The sequence below is a fragment of the Populus alba genome, chromosome 11 (assembly GCF_005239225.2).
Source record: "Populus alba chromosome 11, ASM523922v2, whole genome shotgun sequence".
NCBI classification, from domain to species: domain Eukaryota; kingdom Viridiplantae; phylum Streptophyta; class Magnoliopsida; order Malpighiales; family Salicaceae; genus Populus; species Populus alba.
The window spans coordinates 19,950,813-19,971,343 of NC_133294.1; the positions used below are offsets into that span (position 1 = coordinate 19,950,813).

The 20,531-nt window shown below is 37.6% G+C and overlaps 4 protein-coding genes across 4 annotated transcripts; 1 reads left to right on the forward strand and 3 right to left on the reverse strand.

The window, feature by feature from the left end:
• Positions 1 to 384: 384 nt before the first annotated feature.
• On the reverse strand, positions 385 to 5,071 carry LOC118031544 (protein NETWORKED 2A). Its single transcript, XM_035035983.2, has 2 exons — positions 3,960 to 5,071; positions 385 to 3,397 (listed from the first exon to the last, which is right to left on the reverse strand). The coding sequence occupies exons 1-2, from the start codon at positions 4,051 to 4,053 to the stop codon at positions 561 to 563; spliced, it is 2,931 nt and encodes a 976-aa protein (XP_034891874.1). The 5' UTR covers positions 4,054 to 5,071; the 3' UTR covers positions 385 to 560.
• Positions 5,072 to 5,222: 151 nt separating this feature from the next.
• On the reverse strand, positions 5,223 to 8,696 carry LOC118031547 (uncharacterized). Its single transcript, XM_035035987.2, has 3 exons — positions 8,513 to 8,696; positions 7,216 to 7,784; positions 5,223 to 5,832 (listed from the first exon to the last, which is right to left on the reverse strand). The coding sequence occupies exons 2-3, from the start codon at positions 7,664 to 7,666 to the stop codon at positions 5,783 to 5,785; spliced, it is 501 nt and encodes a 166-aa protein (XP_034891878.1). The 5' UTR covers positions 7,667 to 7,784; positions 8,513 to 8,696; the 3' UTR covers positions 5,223 to 5,782.
• A 2,262-nt stretch (positions 8,697 to 10,958) lies between these two features.
• Positions 10,959 to 15,139, forward strand: LOC118031545 (argininosuccinate lyase, chloroplastic). The gene is made up of 6 exons (XM_035035984.2): positions 10,959 to 11,560; positions 11,657 to 12,037; positions 12,405 to 12,553; positions 13,081 to 13,372; positions 13,672 to 13,836; positions 14,623 to 15,139. The coding sequence occupies exons 1-6, from the start codon at positions 11,264 to 11,266 to the stop codon at positions 14,875 to 14,877; spliced, it is 1,539 nt and encodes a 512-aa protein (XP_034891875.1). The 5' UTR covers positions 10,959 to 11,263; the 3' UTR covers positions 14,878 to 15,139.
• Positions 15,140 to 15,444: 305 nt separating this feature from the next.
• LOC118031546 (kinesin-like protein KIN-4C) lies at positions 15,445 to 19,605 on the reverse strand. Its single transcript, XM_035035986.2, has 12 exons — positions 19,332 to 19,605; positions 18,905 to 19,027; positions 18,727 to 18,837; positions 18,531 to 18,611; positions 18,333 to 18,404; positions 18,066 to 18,159; positions 17,943 to 17,974; positions 17,320 to 17,393; positions 17,030 to 17,092; positions 16,775 to 16,916; positions 16,201 to 16,605; positions 15,445 to 15,953 (listed from the first exon to the last, which is right to left on the reverse strand). The coding sequence occupies exons 1-12, from the start codon at positions 19,473 to 19,475 to the stop codon at positions 15,765 to 15,767; spliced, it is 1,530 nt and encodes a 509-aa protein (XP_034891877.1). The 5' UTR covers positions 19,476 to 19,605; the 3' UTR covers positions 15,445 to 15,764.
• Between the last annotated feature and the right edge of the window lie 926 nt (positions 19,606 to 20,531).

The following is a 20,531-nucleotide window of genomic DNA, read 5'->3' on the forward strand; positions in this document are numbered from 1 at the left end:
TCCATCGACTCTGATTTCTTTTGGGGTAAATCATTGACTTTATGATTTAAAACCTGAAGTTTTCCTTATAAATTGCAAATAAGAAGACATCTCAGCCTATAAGCTGTGTAAGAACTGTTTGATTCATGTGTCACTGATTAATCTTTCATCTTTCCCGTACATGCTAGTTGGATTGTTGCAGCCAGAAATGCAGTGTGATCTGCATTTTCTGCAAAACCGATGTCAGATGAAAACCTCGGCATGGCAATTGGATAAATTAAAAATCTTAATTGATAAGTTGGGGTGGATTTAGCTTCTGCTGATCCTTTTTTCACTGTCTTGATCCAGAGAAATTCAAACAATGGGCAACAATATAGGGCTGAGGTAAAGAGAGGATCCGTGGTGTTGCTTAGTAAAAATATTTTGATTAGTTACTTAAATTTCACCCAGTGGGTCAGAAAAATTAACAAGGAACTCGTAGTGTTGCTTCAAGTTCTATTTGAAGAATCTAATACTACGACAGGCAAGCCAAATGAAAAAATGAAAAACGAAAGGAAAATGGAAAAGGAACAATCCAATCTTCAGTGGTGTTGTGGGGGTTTTCCATCCTCGAACATACTATATTGTTTCTGCAGTGCAGGGCTTGCGCATGAGAAGATTGACTGCTTTTGTCCCTTAAGTTTCTTTAACTTGACACCAAACAAGAAAGAGCGCAAGGGGATTCTAGCTTTGTGTGATGAACTCCTGTTTTTGGATGCTGAAATCCCGAGCTCCTCGTCCAGTCTTGTGAGTAACCTTTCAACTTCAACCTTGAGTCCTCTCACCCGATCCAGACCGGTTTGCAGCTCATCTGCAACCTTGTTGCTTTCCTGTTTCATGTTGAGAATCTCACCTTGAAACTTAGCTGCTTGATATTCACTTAGCTCAGCCTCTTCTTCTTTGGAACTTGGATTGGAAACTCTCAACAGCTCATCTTGAATATTGCATAAAGATGCATGTCTAGCATGCACTTCATCTTTCATTACCGAATTGTTCTCCAGCCATAATGTTAGTTCAGTTTGTATTTCTCTCAAATGTGTGAATATTGGCCGAGTCTCTGAGATGATATATTGACTCTTGTCATTTCCATCTCGCCTTGTTTTATCTCTTACTTTTGATAGCTCCACCTTTAAGTCATGGACTGAAGTTTGAAACTTTCGTATCTGATGCAAGGTGGTGCTAAACCTCAACCAGAACTCCAGATTTTCCTCCAGCAGTCCATCAATATCTGAACGGATCTTTTCTTCTACAGCTGAAGGAACATGGGGTGAATTTGCACGTTTCATCTTGATCACATTGCTAACCTCTTTCGCAGAGTACCTTCTATTATCTCCAGATACAGCTAATTCACCAATTCTTCCTCTGGCTTCTACATGATGTTCGTGATCTGAGTCAAAAACTGGCCGCCGAGGTGAACTTCGAGATGAAAGATTTGAATCCAGGAAGCTAGCTGCTTGTGTCATAAGGTCGGGAGAACCTTCTGCATGTGAGTACTTATATTTTGTCGAATCACCATCGTTATTTTCTTTGAGATTTTGTTGGTGAGAGCTCATTTCACGCAAAGATTGGATCTCTTCATCCCTCAGGGCAAGAGCATTCTTTAATTCCCTAATCTGCAATGCCAATTCAAAGAAACCGTCCCGATTTTTCTTCTCAACGTCACCGAGCTTCTTTCTTACTTCAGTATAATTCCGGAGGACCAAAGTATACTCTTCCAGCAGAAGCTTTTCCCTGTCATCTAACCCACTCGCCAACAACTGCCTCCAGTTGGGTTGATCCTCTTCATCTATTCCCAGTTCCTCTAGCCGAGCAGCAAGATCGTTTTCTTCCTCATGCAAATCTTTTTGATCATGTGTTGGGACATGATCATCAGTTACGGCAGTGAGCTTTTGGTTTGGTCCAGATTCCTCTGCTTTGATAGAACAATTGACAGCAGGAACGTCATCATTCCTCCCTTCCTTTTCCATTTCCATAGCCTTCGATACAAATGCATCATTGAAAGAAGCCAGATGTTCTTCTTGTTCTTCGACCCCCCTGCCTGCTTCGACATCAACAGCAGCTCCTGATTCTTGGATTGGTTCTTCTTTCTCAACTTCCTTGTCTGGTTTCACTGTTTGTAACTTCACTGACAAATGATCAATGGCACAACTTGCTTCAGTTAAACGTGTTAGAAGGTCTTTATTTTGATCTTTGATGTTTTCGGTGAGGCATTTCACTGTACGCAACTCCTCTTCCAACTCTCTTAGCTTGTTGCTCATTTTCTCTGAATTTTCCATCAGAGTCGCCTTATCCTCTTCTAGAGTCTTGATGTGTGTCTGGAGCCCATCTGAATCAGATTTTAGTCTGTTTACCAGAGCATCTTGAGAAGAGACTGCAGTTTCCAAATTCACAACCTTCTCAACTAGTTCATCAATTCTCTCAGCCAGTTGCATCACTGTGTGGGATGATTTTAAATCTGCTTCCAGCTCACCTTTAATCTTCTCTCGCAAAAAATTCGTATCATTTGGATCTATATCTTCTGATTCAGCCTCCTGTTCATCAGCAGGCTCCAGCAGATCTGATTGGTCAGAAAGAAACTCACCTTTAAGGGCTACGTACTTCTGCTGGACTTTCTTAATCCTTCGGTTCTCTACTTTAGCCTCTTCAGCTGATAGCTCCCGTTTCTCTTGCAACTTAACCAAAGTATCCTTACATGATTTTAGAGCAGTGGCAGCCATCAAAGTTCGGGCTTCATTATCATCAATAACATTGCTGATACCAAACTCATCTTGTAAGCCGCTGATTGTCACTTGCATTTCAGTTATCTGATTTTCAATTCCCCCGCACTTAGCTTGACATCGTTCAGATACGCTTTGTACAAACTCCTTCTCCGTTTGTAGTGCCAAAATTTCTTTCTGAAGCTTATCAGTTTTCTCTACAGCCTCTTCTCGGCTAAGGCCTGAACTTGGAGGCACATTGGCTTTAGCAGAGCTAGCAGTTCTATTTAGCTGTTGCCCCTTTCTGGACAATAACATTGTTTGGCTTCTGAAATCTTTCTTTGGCATGCTGGGTACCTTTGGAATATTTTCTTTGGAGACCTTGTGTGCTTCGTTGGGATCATCAGATTCGAATATTGTGGGATCACTTTCTTCAAAATCATCATCATCCATGGCAAATTGAACTTGTTCTGGGAAGACAGTGGCAATGGTGCGGTTGGCACTTTGCAGTTCTTTTGACAGATGATCGAATCTCTCTGCCAATGCTCGATATGCCCGGTAAGAGTCTTCCACATGGTTTATAAGTTCTGGCCTCCTCCTGTAGTACATCTCAGCTCTTTGAGCGAAGGAGTCCCCCGAATTTTCAATGATTTTGAGCATGTTATTAACCTTTTCCTCCATATCTGTCGTATCAAAAGTGTGTTAAACTAAAAATCAAAAACAAAAGAAAGAAGAGCCATATATGTCAATAAATAGCAGACTTGAATATTCTTATACAACCATAGTCTAAGCTAGACATTATTGAAAATGTTATCTCTGTCATTTTCCTGGTTTCTTGCTTTTTCTTAATTTGCTTCACATGTTTTGTGAAAAAAACAGAGAATTGGTAAGCAAATGCACGATTGATCTTAAACAATGTGGGATCATCGGAAGCAGAATTGATTTCGATCTCTTCGTTTGTATAATAAACATAGAGTTAGTTAGTTGCCATTGAGCATGTAAAATAATCAAGAACATAACACACACACACATATTCTGACTGAATGAAGCCTTTCCCTTGTGTGACCTAGCAAATCTCCAAACGGAAAACTTAAAGGAACCTGGCATGTTGTTGCGGACAATTGAAAAGAAGACAGGACTAGTTATGCATCAATCTAGATTCTAGATCACCGAAAGAGACCATACAGAAGACCATTAATTCTTAGAAACATATACAGATGAATAAAAGAAGACAAAAGTACCCACCTTGGAGGTTTTCTTCCAGCCATTTTGAATGCTTTGTCCTGATGTGGCTTGCCCACCACCATGAATATGCATTGCTTGCTGCTCTCTGCAGCATTGTACCTGTCTTTTCCCTCCCTCAAAATGCAAAAGAGATTCAACGCATTCGGGATAAGATACTGATGATAATAATTGTCAAAGAAGACGAGAAAGAAGATTTTGCCGATAGATAAACACAGCTTTTGCCTAGAGGGTCTCTAATGAGCAGCGGGGGAGGATATTTAGGGCCAAATTTTGTGCCTTTGACAGCCTCAGCATCGATAGGAACTCTTCGATGGATGCGGCCATGTTGAAGGATCCTTGATTTGGCAGGTTAGTTTCCTAGAATAGAGGGGGGTCTGTTCCCTTTCTTTGATTGCTAGTTGCTTGACAGGATTTTTGCTGCTTATTTTCGTTGTTTTGTTACATGGGCAATCACGGCATGGTCTGTTAGGCTTAGAAATGGACTCTCAACTTATTTTTTCAAGAAGTTCGACTATTTATAAAAAGTAGTGGCTCTTCAATTTGTTAAAACTGAACAAACTGTTTGTGCTTATCTTCTTCTTCTTCTTCTTCTATTTTTGGAAAAAATGCCCATCTTGTTTCAATCAACCGAAAGTTGACACACACAGTGCCACTCTGTTTTTCCGGTTAAAATTACTAACCGATTTCTGTTGTTTCAGCATTTACTCCAAGAACGAAAATAGAAAAACAAGTATAAATCAATTCTGTCGGCCAATCAAATAAAGCTTTGGTACGGTATTGTTATGTTTTTAAAACAGAATAAGGTTAAGATATGTTTCGGTCCAAAACATGATCTCTTTCTGTAATTTACCATGTGGCGCTGGCAGAGGCAGACAGACTATAGGCGTATATAGTACCACTTAGGACGTGACCTGCTGTCTGTTGTTTTTCCAGGAACAAATAAAAAACACTTCAACAAAATCAAAACTCTAACAGGAATTTATAGTTGGGAGTTAATTATAATTTACTGCCTATAGTTTAGAAAAACAAACCATTCGGTCCCGAAAATTATTTTATATATGATCTCTAAATATGCTAATATTTTTCCATTTCATGTTGTTTTGTTTTTATTATTGAAGAAATTGATTGGTTTGATATGAACTACACAGGAACTAGGTGACAATTAACACGGATAATGGGAAACGTGCCACAAGCTATCACCGTACAAATTACGAATCCCAACAGTTGAAGAGGACACAAGTTTCGAGAGACAGCGAGAGAGGATTCGATAACTATACAATATGTACACAATTCCTGCAATTATTTACATAGTTTTTACAGTAGAATTTGAAGCATGAACCTGCTTCTGTATGCGCAGCCATATTTACATCAAAGAATTAAAAGCATGCGCAACAAAACGCTCTCTCTCTCTCTCTGTCGTCTCTTATTTTTTCTCGCTGAGGTATCTGCCATCACACATTAATCTCCTCAATCGTGGACAGTGACGAGGGAGGGCAGCTGCAGGGGAAAACTCCTTCACGGTCAAGAAATGATTAGAAGCCAAAAAAACCCACCACTTTCAGCATATATTAGTACTAGCTAGGATAAGAAGAGCATCAGCAATCTTCTTCTACTGGCAAGCAATAAACCCGACCAACTACACTCTTTTTTTCTTCTTTTTTTTCTTTTTGCCTTTTTTTTTTTTCTTTTTCTTTCAAGTCCTCCCATATCTATGTACAATATTTTCTACGTTAAACAGCGGGATGGGTTCTGCCAGAAGATCCAGCAGTTACAGAAGTATAGCACAATGAACAGTAAAGTGAAATCATTAGCAGCACTAAATGTCAGATGTTCTGGACGGAAGAAAGCCACTGTTCCATGTATTTCTTGCTCTCTGCACATTGAAGTTAAATAAAGTTAAGAACTCAGCACAGAGAAACAATCACATTTTAAGACAGGTTGAAGGAGAAAAAATACATTTTGCTTCCACCAACCACTTAGATGCATACATTTGCAATCAATATGACATCACAAAAGGGATTAAACAGCAAAATGCCAATAAGCATAGATAAACAAGAAATAGGAGTGGAGTTTAGTACTCGTTTCTTTTTCTTAAATTTCATCAGCTGCGCTCAAATTGTGATCATTCAATAGTTCAGCTGATGCAAATTGCAAAACATATCTTAAAGGTAATTGCAAAACATATCTCAAAGATAGATAAATGTAAATCTTGGGATGAGTGCCGAGATATGGCAACTATATGAAGGGCGGGAAGGGCAAAGCAAGGGTAGTTCAGTAGGTAGGGTTCAGAGTCTTCAGGCATGGAAATTAAACTATGCTGAGAAGTTAACAGGTCTCAAGATTTACATGAGGCAAGTGAAAGCAAATACAAAAATACAGTTTCCCACAAAGAATCCAATCAACAAGCATCCTGCTTCTAAAAGCTGACCAGGAACAACAATTCATAACATAAAATCCATCAAGTAGATATCCAGATACATATTCACAAATATATATATATATATATATATATATATATATATAAGCAAGGCGGAACAATTTTCCTCTTCTGAACCTTGTTGGAAAGAGGAAAAGGGAAATAGAAGGCAACTCCTAAACACCTAATAACGCAGGAGATATTTTTGTGCATTGATTATGTATGGAATTCAAACAACAATCCTTTTATGCAGTGACAAGCAACTGCTCATTGACTACCAAAGTAACCAACCAGTAAGGGACAAAATGAAACATTAGCGTGAAATAATTCAGATTGCTGTCAAGCCTCTCAAACCTCGAAAATATGTATGTTTCTCCTTTTTAAACCTCTTAATGTCTAATAAATTATGGCTAGATTATAGCCCATGCCAAAAAGAATATTGTAAATAACTATAGCAAATTGCATTCCAATGTAGAAGTAAAGGCTCTCTTAGGCAATCACATTCTTTGTGTAACTTAGTTAAGAATGCCTACAGAAGAAGTTGAATGACTTTCCTTGCCACATCACAGTAATCATTTTTTGTTTTTAATGATTTCATAATAGCCTGTTCATTTATCATTGAAAGGAGAGCTGACAAGTCAGGTAGCAGAAACAGTTCTAAGGACTTCACCATCCTTTACACCATGGTTATTGCAATACTAATTGCGTGATAATCTACCTAGTGAACTGTTAATCAACACAGCATAAGGATACCAACACCAACAGTGGAAGAAGAAAATAGAAGATTTTGTAGAAGCAACCGAAATATAAAAAGAACTTTGGAAGAGCAATGACTCTTACCATCTGGAATGTTAACAATAGCACCAAACAGATTGTTCTTTTTATCCTCAAAGGCATTATCTTGAACACGGCCATAACATGGGACCAGCACAGCAAAACTATTGTCCGTATCATCATCACTCTGGAATTCAGGTCCATGAGGCTCTAACCACCCAATGGAATAATCCGAATCATCAGACTCTGACCCTGAAACACAGCCACCATCAGATGGCACAAGAACAACATCATATTCCCTATCAATTTTCCGCTCTTCCCGGCTGTGCCATTTTCTCTTAACCCTTCTAGAGGAGGATGCCACATTAGTCTGAACCAATGGAAATTTCAGAGTATCCGACGATTCCCACAAATCCGAGTCAGGTCTTGCGTTTAAAGAAGACCCGTTTGAAATTCTGGGTTCCTGATGCTTTCCACTCCATAACCACCATGAAAGATTGGTAAATGCCACAGCCATTAAATCAACAAAAAAATCACCCTAGCAAATTGATCACAGAAAAACTCAACAAACTGCAATTAATCCAAGGTCTGATGATTGAAGAGCGGAAATAGGCAAGATAACGAGTACTTTACCCCTGTGAAAAGGAATCAACAATAAACACAGTGTTAACACACAAAAATAGAGTAACTAATGTTGACAACCAAAACGAAGATAGCAACCTTATACAACAAAACAAACTAGCTTTAAATGAAACAAAAAAAAAAAAAAGCAATTGCCTTTCATGTTTTCCTTATGAATTCACTTTCATGATGAAACAACTTCGAAAGGTTGGATTTTTTTTTCACATTTTTGGTTCCATCCAAAATTTAACATCAAATAAAAAAAATCAAAGATTAAGAAAAGAAAAATTACGAAGCACAGGTTCAATGAACTATCACTGATAAATACAATGGATTTACATAAATTTAATGAATAAGAAAAGAAAAATTACAAGGCACGGGTTCAATGAACTATCACTGGTCAATACAATAAATTCACATATGAAAAATACAGAATTTAATATCAAAATAAAGAATCATTCAAAAGAAAATCTAAAAATAGAAAAGGACGCAATTGTACCAAACATAGATCTCTCCCAATCCATACAAAGCGAGCAGAAAACAGATTTCTCAAGCTCACCAGATGCACGTGAACTCAATATTGTTACTAAATAAATAAGAAATTTGAAAAATCAAAATATTCACTTTCTTTCGCGTTCTTGGCTGAATCAATCTCAGGATCAAGAAACCAATCAATTGCTAAAAGAAGGCTATAGGTTCAAAAAATCAAGATCAGATTACAAGCGTAATGTAATGCGGATACCTTAAAAACAAGGAGTTGTTATTGTGTTTCGAGCTTGTATCCGAACAGATGAATGAGAAACCCTAGTTTCGATAGATTTGTCTCCTCTTTTTTAGATTAAGAGAAAGAACAAAAAAATTAAAGAAAGAGGAGATTGAGAGATTTGAGTTTTGGTTCTAATTGGAAAGTTATGAGCAACTTACAAAACAAAACTAACTTGGTTTGTTATTCTCTGGAACCGAGTTTACTATATCACATGAGCTTTGTCTTAAACGTGTGAACATCGGGGCTTTTAGTTGGACCACCTATAGAATTAAGATTTGTAAATAGCAATCGAGTGATGGGTATGATTTACAAATAAATATATATATGTGTGTGTGTGTGTGTGACATGGATAAGTAACCTAGCTGAGATTCTATAGGAAGTTAACAAAAAATAATAAATAAATAAATCTTGGAGAACAAAAATTATTTTTTGATGGAGAATAAAAATATTGTTGAAGGAAAAACGAGGAGGAGGATAAACGATGATTAGGTGAGGGGAGGTTGAGTGTTAGTGTGGATACGGGTGCAGGGGAGCAGGGCTGATTAATTGGTATGGTCAGCTTTGTGGTGCTGGTGGGGTGGCTGCCGGGAAGGGAGGCTAGAGGAAAGGCAAGGGAATAAGCAATGACGTGGCGCGGGAAATGACCATGGATTTGCGTGTCTTTGTGGCTCAAGTAACCGGCGTGTGCTAGACACTGTAGCTGTGGTGTACAATACAAATATAATAAATGGTCATCAATCAAGCCCCGGCCAGCTTGCCGATTGGCTAAAATTTAATTTAAAAAAAAAAACATATTAATTTTTTTTATATTGGTTTGATATATTAATAAAAAATTAAAAAATATTATTTTAATATATTTAAGTAAAAAATCAACTTCTAATTCGTGAGCTGTTAATTAAAGAATAAACTATATGCCATTGTAAGTTTTAAACTACACATGGACTCCTTGAAAGTTTGGATTCTAATGGTTGGACGGAAGAATTTAAGGCCAAATCTTTGTGGCTTCTTTTTTCTTTCTGTCTCTAGCAGTGTGGGTGCTTGATGAAAAACCTCTTCTAGTGTAATTTCTTTATTTACTCATCATTAGCACCCCAGTCAATTAAAGCTGTGGATGACCTTCTTCCTCCTTTTGTTTTTGTCGTTTTGAAGGATTTATATTTTTATATTTTTTTATTTAAAAATATATTAAAATATTATTTTAAAAACTAATTCGAGACTACAAAAAATGAAAAATATTTAAAAACGTGTTAGACCATGCTAACAAAAGCAAAAGGATGGTACAGAAAAGGTATCAATAATGCGCAACTCTACATGCTCTCATATTTGCTTGGTTTTTCCTAGCCGCTAAAGCAAATCTCATGATGGCCATGGGCTTCAAAAGGGCATCAATTGTAGCTATCCTCGTATAGTTCATCCACAACCCTGAAGATAAGGGAAAAACCCACGTATGGCACTCTCTCCTCCTTCAACCTGCAGGGGGGAGGTCCACAGATTCTCTCGTCGGAACCACATGTTCTTGTGATCACGACGTGTTTCCATTCACCCTCCTGTTTTAATCAACCTGAGAAGGACTTGCGTGCTACATCGATCAACCAACAACTGGCACACATGGCGGTTTGTCGTCGTGACAACGACCATGCAATTTCCAGAAGCTAATCACTGATCATCTTATAATTATGCTACGATTTTTTCGTGCTGCATTTGCAAAACATACACAGAAGGCAGAGGGCATCTGTATCCATCTCTAATCAACCTGGAGGAGGGCCTACCAGCTACCGAACCCCTTTGTTCTTGGCACTCAATTATTGTGGGATCTGATAATTAATTAATTGCTGGTCTTGGCTCCACACACACAAATAATAATAATAATAATAATAATAATAATAATAATAATAAAGTAGTCTTTGGTTAATCTTCGATGCATTGGCAGGCGACTGTGCCAAGAATCAACGAAATTGATGGTTCGGAGACTTTGATATGGCGTGTCGGTCGAAGAGGATAAGTCCATGATAGTTAAGAGGTCGTTTTGCAATTTTGTTGTTAGAATCACTTGAAACATTTTGGCACTTTGCACTCAACGTTCACTCAAGAAATTGCTACGCCTATATGCTTGCTTTCACTTTACATGTATATACATACACCTTCACAAGTGTTGGGTTTTTTATTTTCTTCCTTGAAAGAAAAGAAACCAAGTCTCGTGTCATTTGAAACAAGTTAGCACTTAGAATTCATTAAAAAAAAAAAAAAAAAAGAGCTATTATATTTCTTTTTTATCTGCATGCTCCGCTCATATATTATACCTTGACAAGTGTGTGATAGCTCTTGAATTATCCCATTTCCTTTAGTCCTATAATAAATCAAATGGAAATCGGAAACCGACATGCATGTAAGAGAGGAATATACAAACAAGAGCAACAATTATTAGACTGTCGGCCTAGCAGTAAGAGCCAGCCTTTTGGGCGAAGCCGATCTGACTTTCTCATTAGCCTGGACCGGGATTGGTCGGACTTTGCAGCTGTCACCTCAGTACAGCTCTCCGACAAGCCCAGAGTGAGATAGGATTTAGGGGGCCCATATTAACCGATATCACTAGTCTATTAGGCCCAAGTCCTCCTCTTCCTAGTCCTCTCCACCTAAACCCCCAAAACGGGCAAAGACGCACGCACGCACGCACAGAGAAGAGTTGCGATTCCTCAAAACCTCAATTCGCTTATAGCCGTCTCTACAATGGAATCACAACTATTCTCCACTTCACCATCTACTTTCCACTTCCCCTCACCAAAGACCCTCTTCTCTAACAAAACCACTCACAGAAACCCAAACTTTTCTTCCTTTACGCCAAAAAGAAAACTAGCGATCCAGGCTAAACTCATGGAGAAAGAGAACAAGTTGTGGGGAGGTAGATTCGAACAGACCGTGACTGATAAAGTAGAGAAGTTCACCGAGTCAATCTCGTTTGACAAGGAGTTGTACAAGCATGACATTATGGGCAGCAAAGCTCATGCCTCCATGCTTGCAAAACAGGTCCCTTCTTGCTCTTGCATTAACAGTTTCTTGATTTCTTTCTTTAAGCAAGTGAATTGGGCTATTAAGCTTGTTATGCTGCTTTGTTTTTTGCAGGGGTTGATGAGCGAGAGTGATAAAGACAGTATTTTGAAAGGGCTCGATGAGATACAACGAAAGATTGAGGCTGGTGAGTTTGAGTGGAGGGCAGACAGGGAAGATGTGCATATGAATATTGAGGCAACGCTTACTGAGATGATTGGTGAACCTGCCAAGAAACTGCATACAGCGAGGAGTAGGAATGATCAAGTTTTGACTGATTTTAAACTGTGGTGTCGTGATGCTATTGATAGAATCGCTGCATCTATAAAAAATTTACAGGTTGCATTGGTGAAATTGGCTTTGAATAATGAAGGGCTCATTGTTCCTGGTTACACACATTTGCAAAGAGCGCAACCTGTTTTGTTGCCGCATCTGCTCTTAGCCTATGTCGAACAGGTTTGATTGCCTTGTTGCTGTTGGTTGGTGGGGAACATTTTAGAATCTTTATGTCTATAAGAACCAGAACTCACTTGTGGGGCGCTTACTGTGTTAACTGACGAGAACATTGAGACTTGCATGCTTGATCTGTCTACTATTGAAAAGCTTCAATTGGAAACTTTAGTAGTTACATTAAATATTGATTTGATGGTTGGTTGAGAATTTTAGGTGATTTTTGGACATGTTAAATGATTGGTTTCTCTGGCAATGGTCAGAGATGGTGTTATTACTGACCAAAACAGCCTTCTTCTTTTTTTCCTTGTCCCTTTAAATCAGTCTTGGTGTCTTCATAAGAGTGAACACTGACTACATTTTTTTATTGTAGCTTGAACGTGATGCTGGTCGCTTACTTGATTGTAAACTTAGGATGAATTTCTGCCCCCTGGGTGCATGTGCATTGGCTGGCACCGGTTTACCAATCGATAGGTTTATGACTTCTGAAGCTTTAGGATTCACTGCTCCCATGAGGAATAGGTAAGCATATTTGTCTTTGATATTTTTTATACTCTGGGGTGTTAATTGGGAATCTGAGAAAGATGGTGTTTGTCAGCTTACTAATTAGTTGTCGTCAAGACCATTTATATTGGTTTTTGACTGCCCCATTCAAGAATCTGGTCATTATTTCTTTCTCATACATTATGAATTATATCTTTTTCTGTTTATTGACGGCAGTGTGATGGCTTCCCTGGCTTATCTTCGTGATGACAAATTGCAAGATTTTGCCAAGCATTGGAACCTTTTTCAATTTTATTTCTAGATTCTTTCTTAATTACTGTAATATTAGTCTTATGCTGTGCGGATAACTCCTTTTTTGAAGCAGCACTTTCATGCTTTCTGCTCCACGTAAGATGTCAATTGTTGGCCCCTGAAAATGGGGCATGTGGGACCATCTGTGTGTGTTCTTATCGACTCTTTTATCTCTTATTTGCTTTTGAATTTCCCTCCCTTCTTGATACCTGGCTTCCTTGAGTAGTTGGTTATTTTTCATTTTTTTTATATAGCATTGATGCAGTTTCAGACCGAGATTTTGTCATGGAGTTTCTTTCTGCTAATTCCATCACAGCAATTCATCTTTCTCGATTGGGTGAAGAATGGGTGTTGTGGGCCTCAGAGGAGTTTGGATTTTTAACACCAAGTGATTCTGTTTCAACTGGAAGTAGTATTATGCCTCAAAAGAAAAACCCAGATCCCATGGAACTTGTCCGAGGAAAATCTGCTAGGGTCATAGGAGACCTGGTCACTCTTCTCACATTGTGCAAAGGGCTTCCACTCGCTTATAATCGGGATTTGCAGGTAGGCTCTTTTATAGATTTATCTGGTATTGATATGATAAAAGTTTTGGGATGCCTCTTTATTATGTCATGGGATACCAAAACATTTGCAGTTGTAGAGAGAAATTTAGCCTTTTTGCTCTTGAAGTTGAGATCAAGTTTACCTTTGGAATTGTGCACGCTTATCATTGTTTGATTTATATTAGTTATGCAGATGCATGCTTCCATACTTATCCTGCTATTCATCCTTCCCTTCTCTGCCATTGATCTTTTACCATTATTCAGATTTTGAATATATATGTATTTTTTTTCATGAGACAGGAAGACAAGGAACCTGTATTTGACAGTGTTAAGACAGTTGTAGGGATGCTCGAAGTGTCAGCAGAGTTTGCACAGAACATCACTTTTAACCGGGAGAGAATTCAAAAGTCTCTGCCAGCCGGCCATCTTGATGCCACAACACTTGCTGATTATCTTGTCAATAAGGCAAGTTATTGTTATTGATCGACTTCTTTTTGTCATTTAAAATAAGCTTTAATTTCTTCTACTTCCAAGTTTTCATCATGATTATGAGGAATGCAGCTACCTAGTAATAGTTCCCGGGACAATCAAAAACCGAACTGAGAGCTTGTGTCCATCACCCATGGACATCAGTTTTCCTATTATCCATTTCAACGAAGGAATTATTCCAGTAAATTACTAATCCAGAATACTATAGAAATGAGTTTCTGTAGGTTGTTGATGCGAATTCTTTTTCCTACTTATTGTAAGGTCAAGTGAGTTAAGCAGTGAATATTAACAAAATGGTTCAAGAAGAGGAAATGTGGCGAGGGGAAGGAGAAGGACTGCCTCGCTAAAAATACCTGGATAATTCTTACTCAAGGAGAGAATAAGGAGGGACAAATTGGTAACAGATGATCCTGAATGGAAAATCATACTGACACGAACAGTAATGCCAAACAGTTTAAGACGTGAGCAGTAATAACACCAATCACTTCTGAGGGCTAAACTGAGTGTATCCATGTAATAAACTGGCATTGTTTTTGTGTTCCTATTATGTTTCCAATTTATTTCTAGGCTTCTAAATTCCTAGAGTCTCTGAATTTTTTCTTCTGCATCATATTTAATTCTTGGTTCAATACCAGAAGTGTGGTGGGTCCTAGTTGTTTTGACAATTCTCCATTCACATTTTTTTCTATTCATTCCAATCCTTTTCGCTTAAATTGTTCAAATTTTCAACTGCCTTATATGTCTTCTTTTTCTTTTTTGTAGGGACTGCCCTTCAGAACAGCCCATGAAATAGTTGGAACATGTGTTCATTTATGTGTTTCAAGGAACTTGCGGCTTGAAGATCTAACTCTTGATGATCTGAAACGTATAAACCCCGCCTTTCACCAAGATGTATACGAGTATCTTGGAGTAGAAAATGCAGTTAATAAATTCTGCTCGTATGGTTCCACCGGGTCAGCTTGCGTTGCAAGTCAGCTAGATTATTGGGTTACTAAACTCGAGATTAGCAAAATCTGAACTTGATAATGAACGTTGCAGCAGATCCTAGATGGGGCACTCTGCAAGATAATTGAAGCCAATTTTCAGGACCAGGAAAATTGTCATGCAGTGGGCATCAGAGTTTAGCAATTACAAATCCGTTTAAGATGCCAACAAGAAGTGGGAAAATACCATTAGGCTAAATTTTGTTACTTTTGCATTACAATTTTGTCCAACCCGTTGCTTGTTGTATTAGAAGAACTCGAGTACATGGCATGAATTGATGTGGTTTTCCGGTTGTCGCATATCAGTTTTTAACTGCAGCTAAATTTGTTAATAAAGTTTGATCAGCGGAAACTTTCGTTCGATACTAGGTCTTTTAAGGCATCAAAACGACACCGGATAAGGAACAGGCCCGCCAATTGCTAGCATGTTCTTCAGGCACACACACCGGATAAGTAACCGGGTTGCGGCTGCTGGTTCCATGACTGGTGGATTAATCAGTGCAGGCGGCCTCTTAAGAAACTCCCCACCTTTGATGATTAGGCTATGTTTAATAATGTGCTAATGGACAGGCCAAATTTGTTTTTACATTGATCAATGATGTATCTGCTATCTGCAGCTGTGAACTTCAGCTATTAGCTTTCATTGATCCAAAATGCAATCTCTCAAAGCCTCCAGTTCAAATACAAATGCAGCTGGAAAACATCATTACAATCAATAGAAGTTAGGCTCACATCTGCCCATCTCAAAACGTAAGGGAGGGGTTCCTCAACCCACACTAGCAAAAATTGCGTTCATCCTGTGGCCACAAAATTCAACAGACTCCACTTCAGATTTGAACGCACCCCCCATTATTCATGTATAAATTGTAAAGTCGAGGTTCCCTGTCCTTGGAGTAGAACACAAGGTATCTTAATAAAAATTCATATGGCTGCTGACCGCTTTGCCCCTCTTGTTAACTTCAAAGGGATATCTGCTAGGGCAACTTTTTCCATTTTCCTCGGGCCTTCAGCATTTTCTGGCAGCGAGCAAGATTGAGAAGTGGTGTCGAGCTGCAGGGCTGATTTCTGCTTTCTTGTTTTCTTGACAGGTTTTATAGGGCTTGAATTCATCTGTAGGGATTCAAATTTTTGTTACAAAGCAATGGAAAAGGTCAAAAATAACAGCAAAGTACTGATACAGCTGATTACACTTCGAATCTTATGAAAAAATATTAAGAACATTGAAGGGGAAGTGACTGTGAAAGAAATAATTGCCTACTTCAACTTTCAAACATTACTGTTACCAAAACTGAAAAATTATCAAACGAAAAAGGCTGGCCCAAAAACAAGAACAGTTAAATGTGAAAGTGTAGCATACCCGCGCATTCCCAATTTCATGCAAAGGTTTCCTTACAGGTTGAAGATCATTATTCAAGTCAGTAGATTGAGACATGATAATATCTTTTCCTGTCTCGGATGAACTGGATACGTGCAACTTTTGAGCTACCTCTGATTGTTGGGAGTCATCCGCCTTGCTTGAGACTTTTCTATTGGTGCACTTCAAGGCTGCACACCCACAACATGTCCCACAGCTTCCTCCAGCAGCCCGACATTCACATTTTGTTGTCTTGCAGAGGGATTTCTTGCTGCACGAGCAGCAAGCACCTGATGCAGATTTCCCCATGACAGCAGTATTTCCTCCTGAACCTTCTGATTCATATGTATCCGTTCCTAATAGCTCAATACTACTTCCGACTGAAAAAGAGGACTGAACCACACCTACCTGATCAAAAAATGCCACCTCTTCATTAGATCCAAATTTTCTGGCCTTTCTGCATGGACTAATTTGCTTTTCGCTGAGAAAGATTCTAACTAATCAAAGCTTCCTTCGTACAATTCAAGCTCAAAAGATCAAGTAAAAGCAGGACATGGAACCAGCCAGATGCTCTTACCTGTGGGTTCCTTGAATTAACTTGTGCCTTGGCCATTCCCAGTCGACTGACCAAACTACTTAACCTGGTAACTTCTTCTTTCAAGTCCCTTAACTCGCTATCCCTCACTGTGCATTCAACTTCCTTATCCTGCAACAGGCACCTTAAAGAACACAGAAAGAACAAGTTCAATCAAAGGCATACTGATCACATGTACGAGTACGGAGGAAAGAAAACTGTAAATTGAGGGAAAACAAGTTCAGCAACTAAACACACCTGAAATTTTCAAGCCTTAACTTCTCTGCTTCTTCCTCAAACTTTCTGACCTCATAATCCATCCTAAAGAAATTTGATGGAACCACTTTGTATCAATTGATGGATGAGGATGGAAGAAATCAACAATAAGTTTGAAACTAATAAGATAACATGAAGATCAATATCAGGTAGAACGATAAAAACTTTGTTAGAAAACAACAAAGTAAAAAATTTACAAACATTGACACAAAAAAAAGGAATGAGGATGAAAGGATGAGCCATTTAGCATTGAATAGAGTACGAGGACTTACTCTTCCATTTGACGTTCATAATCAGAACGTATTTCCTCCACCCGTGCTGCAACTTTAAGCTCAAGCTCAATACCCTACACGATAGCATCTCAAGAGAGAGATAAATTAAAAAAGCCAAAGCATAAATGAATGACCCTATTTTCAGCACAAACAAAAGCTCACTCATATCTAAAAGGTGCAGTAACAAATAATAACGATTTTTGTCCCTTAATTCACTGCTGGAAATGAAAAAACTATAGCAGAGTTTAACCCAGAGTGCAGACCATATATACTTCAGTATGACCTTTCAAATCAAACCACGATAGCAAAAGGCATGTGTGAGCAGAAATTAGATAGCTTCAATGAGTGATATCAATCAATTGTTGGCATTTATCATTTCAGTTCTATCAATTCATAGACTTCAAAGGTGTTATTCACCAGAGGTATGTCCAGACAGTAACCATGATATCATTGGGCTAGAAGGAATTCACCCATGAGAATAAATCTATGTGCAAGTGTCATCCCAAACACCACCACTTAACATGCACATAAATACACATTCTGTAGAGCACCTCATCATTTACAGATCAGCATGTTCACAGAGGCACAGGCACACACAATCTAGTCATGCTCATCATCAGTACCTGGCTTCCTGCATTGTTGCCAGCTTTAACGCCTGTACAAGATTTGGGAATAAACAAAAAGTCAATGAATTATACTATTAAACAAATCAAACGTGAATTGTATGAAGCACTGGAACCACTTACCAGAATTTTTTTGAGACAAAGCCTTTCGAGATTCTAATAGACCCTTCAGCCGTTTAGCTGCCATTGAAGCTTCCTCTGTCTTTCGTTGCAATACCTAGTGTTGAAGCATAAGAATCAAGAAAAATGACTCTCTAGAAGTTATTCATGGAAAAAAGATAAATGGACCAGAATGATTCTAACAGATCTTCATTAAGGAATATAAATATTATTAATTAAAAAAAAAGTGTTTTGGGGAACATAGAAACTTTGAAAGAAGAATGAAATTACCAGCTTTTGTCTCTGGTTCAAAGCCAACAGCTTACGCATTTCGTACTGGTTCCTTCTTTGCTCTTTCTTCATCTGTTGTTATGGAAACTCAATACATTAATGTCAGACCTCCCTAAACACAAAAGTTTACATTCCCAAGCTACAAGATGCTAAAAACTGATTAAATGCAAGAATGGCTGCCTTACAGTAACCACAAACCTGAAGAACTTCTCTTTCCAGTGAAGCTTTTGATAGCCTGAATTGCACGGAATCTAACTTCATCTTACATAGGAGTTGAACCTTGTGCAGTGAGAAAAAAAAAAAAGAAGCAAATTTAGTGAAACAAGCAAGTTTTACATCCTGACAAATTAATTTGCCAAGGCATGCTCCATATATAGCAACAACAAAAAATCACCTTCTGAGCCTTTAATCTCTGAATCTCATCCGGTCTCCCTGATTCACAAGTCTTTTGTTTTAGCTTTGATAACTGAGAATGTGCATTTAGTTTCTTCTTCAATTCCATGACCTGAAAATGGCACAATATTTGTTACAGATACGCTAGTGCGAATATCATAATGTGACTTAAAACCCACCTGTTCTTCAAGGTTTCGTAACTTCTGGATGTCATCTTGTTTCCTTTTTCCAACACTGCCACCAACGGAAATCGGTGACGAAATTTTAGCTCCATCTTTTTCCTTCAATTCCTCAATCTCCCTCTGCCGATTCGTGAGCAAAAAAAAAAAAAACTTTAACCCTTAATTTTTCCTGTTTCCACTGAATCAATTGAGAAAAATACTAATACGACCACAGGCAATAGTAAATTCCCTTAGTTTGAAATTTCAAATTTCCAACTTCCTTATTTGAAAAAATATTTACAAGATTCTAATATCTTTTCGTTTCCTACAACTTCTAAGGAGACAAACAGATTTAAATTTTTTTAAGAAAAAAACTGTAAAGTGAATGTCTGCAAAATCGACACATCAGAAGCACGTAGTGTTAGTTTTTCAAACCGAGGGTTACCTTAAGAGCTTCGTTTTCTTTCTCCAAGTCGTGAACTCTCTTGTCGCAATCCTGGTTCTGATGTGGTTGGTCACTTTCGTCTTTAGATGGAGAAGAGGAATCGGCAATGCTTGATCGCTTCGATCTGCGATTTCCCTTCTTCATTTTAAGCGCCGATTATCTGATCGAATTGATGTAATCGTCTCCCTCTCGACGGCTGATTATTGGCAAGTGAAGCTGCGAGGATTCAGAAGAGCGTCTTTATTTTTGAATTTGATTTGGTTTCCCTCTTCCACTTGTATTATTATGTTATAAAAACACGAGCCTCTTTATCTTTACGGACACACAGATTAAAAAAAAAAAAACCTAATTTTTTTTAAATTCAATTATTTTTATATTTTTTAATTATTTGATATACTAACATTAAAAATAAATTTTTAAAAATAAAAAACATTACCTAAAAAGATGTGGTTTTATTTCCTGGAAATGGATACTGCTCAGACACACAAAGAATACTATAGAATTACTGTTCATTATTTAATATATCCTCAAAGTTTAATTTTTTAAGATTTGATCCTAATTGAAAATCAAGTTTTGATTTTTTAGGTAGGGGTGGAATTGAAATAAAAGGGATCGAAATGAAAAGGATATCAAACATTGGTGATGTGCTAGATTTCATGAAAAATACACTTAGATTCTTAATCTAAAAAAAAAAACATGATTTATACAATATTAGGTCTTTTTAAATTTCAAAACAATTATAAATTTATACATAGAATAAAGCATCTGTAACAAAATTAGGATTCTTTATCTCCTTGCAAACATTGAAAACTGAAAAAAAAATGGTTTTAAGAAATAAATTAGGAAAATCATTTTCCAATTAAAAAAAAATATTTTTTAAAAAAGGATAACATGACCGATTTGTGTTGTCAGTCTCACTAATTGTTTTGAATTATATGATTTAAATAGATTGTGATAAAAAAAAAAAAAAAAAAAAAAAGAAGCTGGAGTGGAAGTTTATTATCGTGTTTTCAGTTTTTTGTTTTTAAAAACCAATGTCATAAAAAAATATATAAAGCCAACAGTTCATTGTTAAAAAAAAAATAACCAAATAAAATGGTTTCCTTGTTTTATCTATTTTGTTTGAAAGTAGAAAATGATAACTAACAACTTCAATATTTTTACCATTTGTTAAAATGCGCTTAAATTTCTATCCATGGC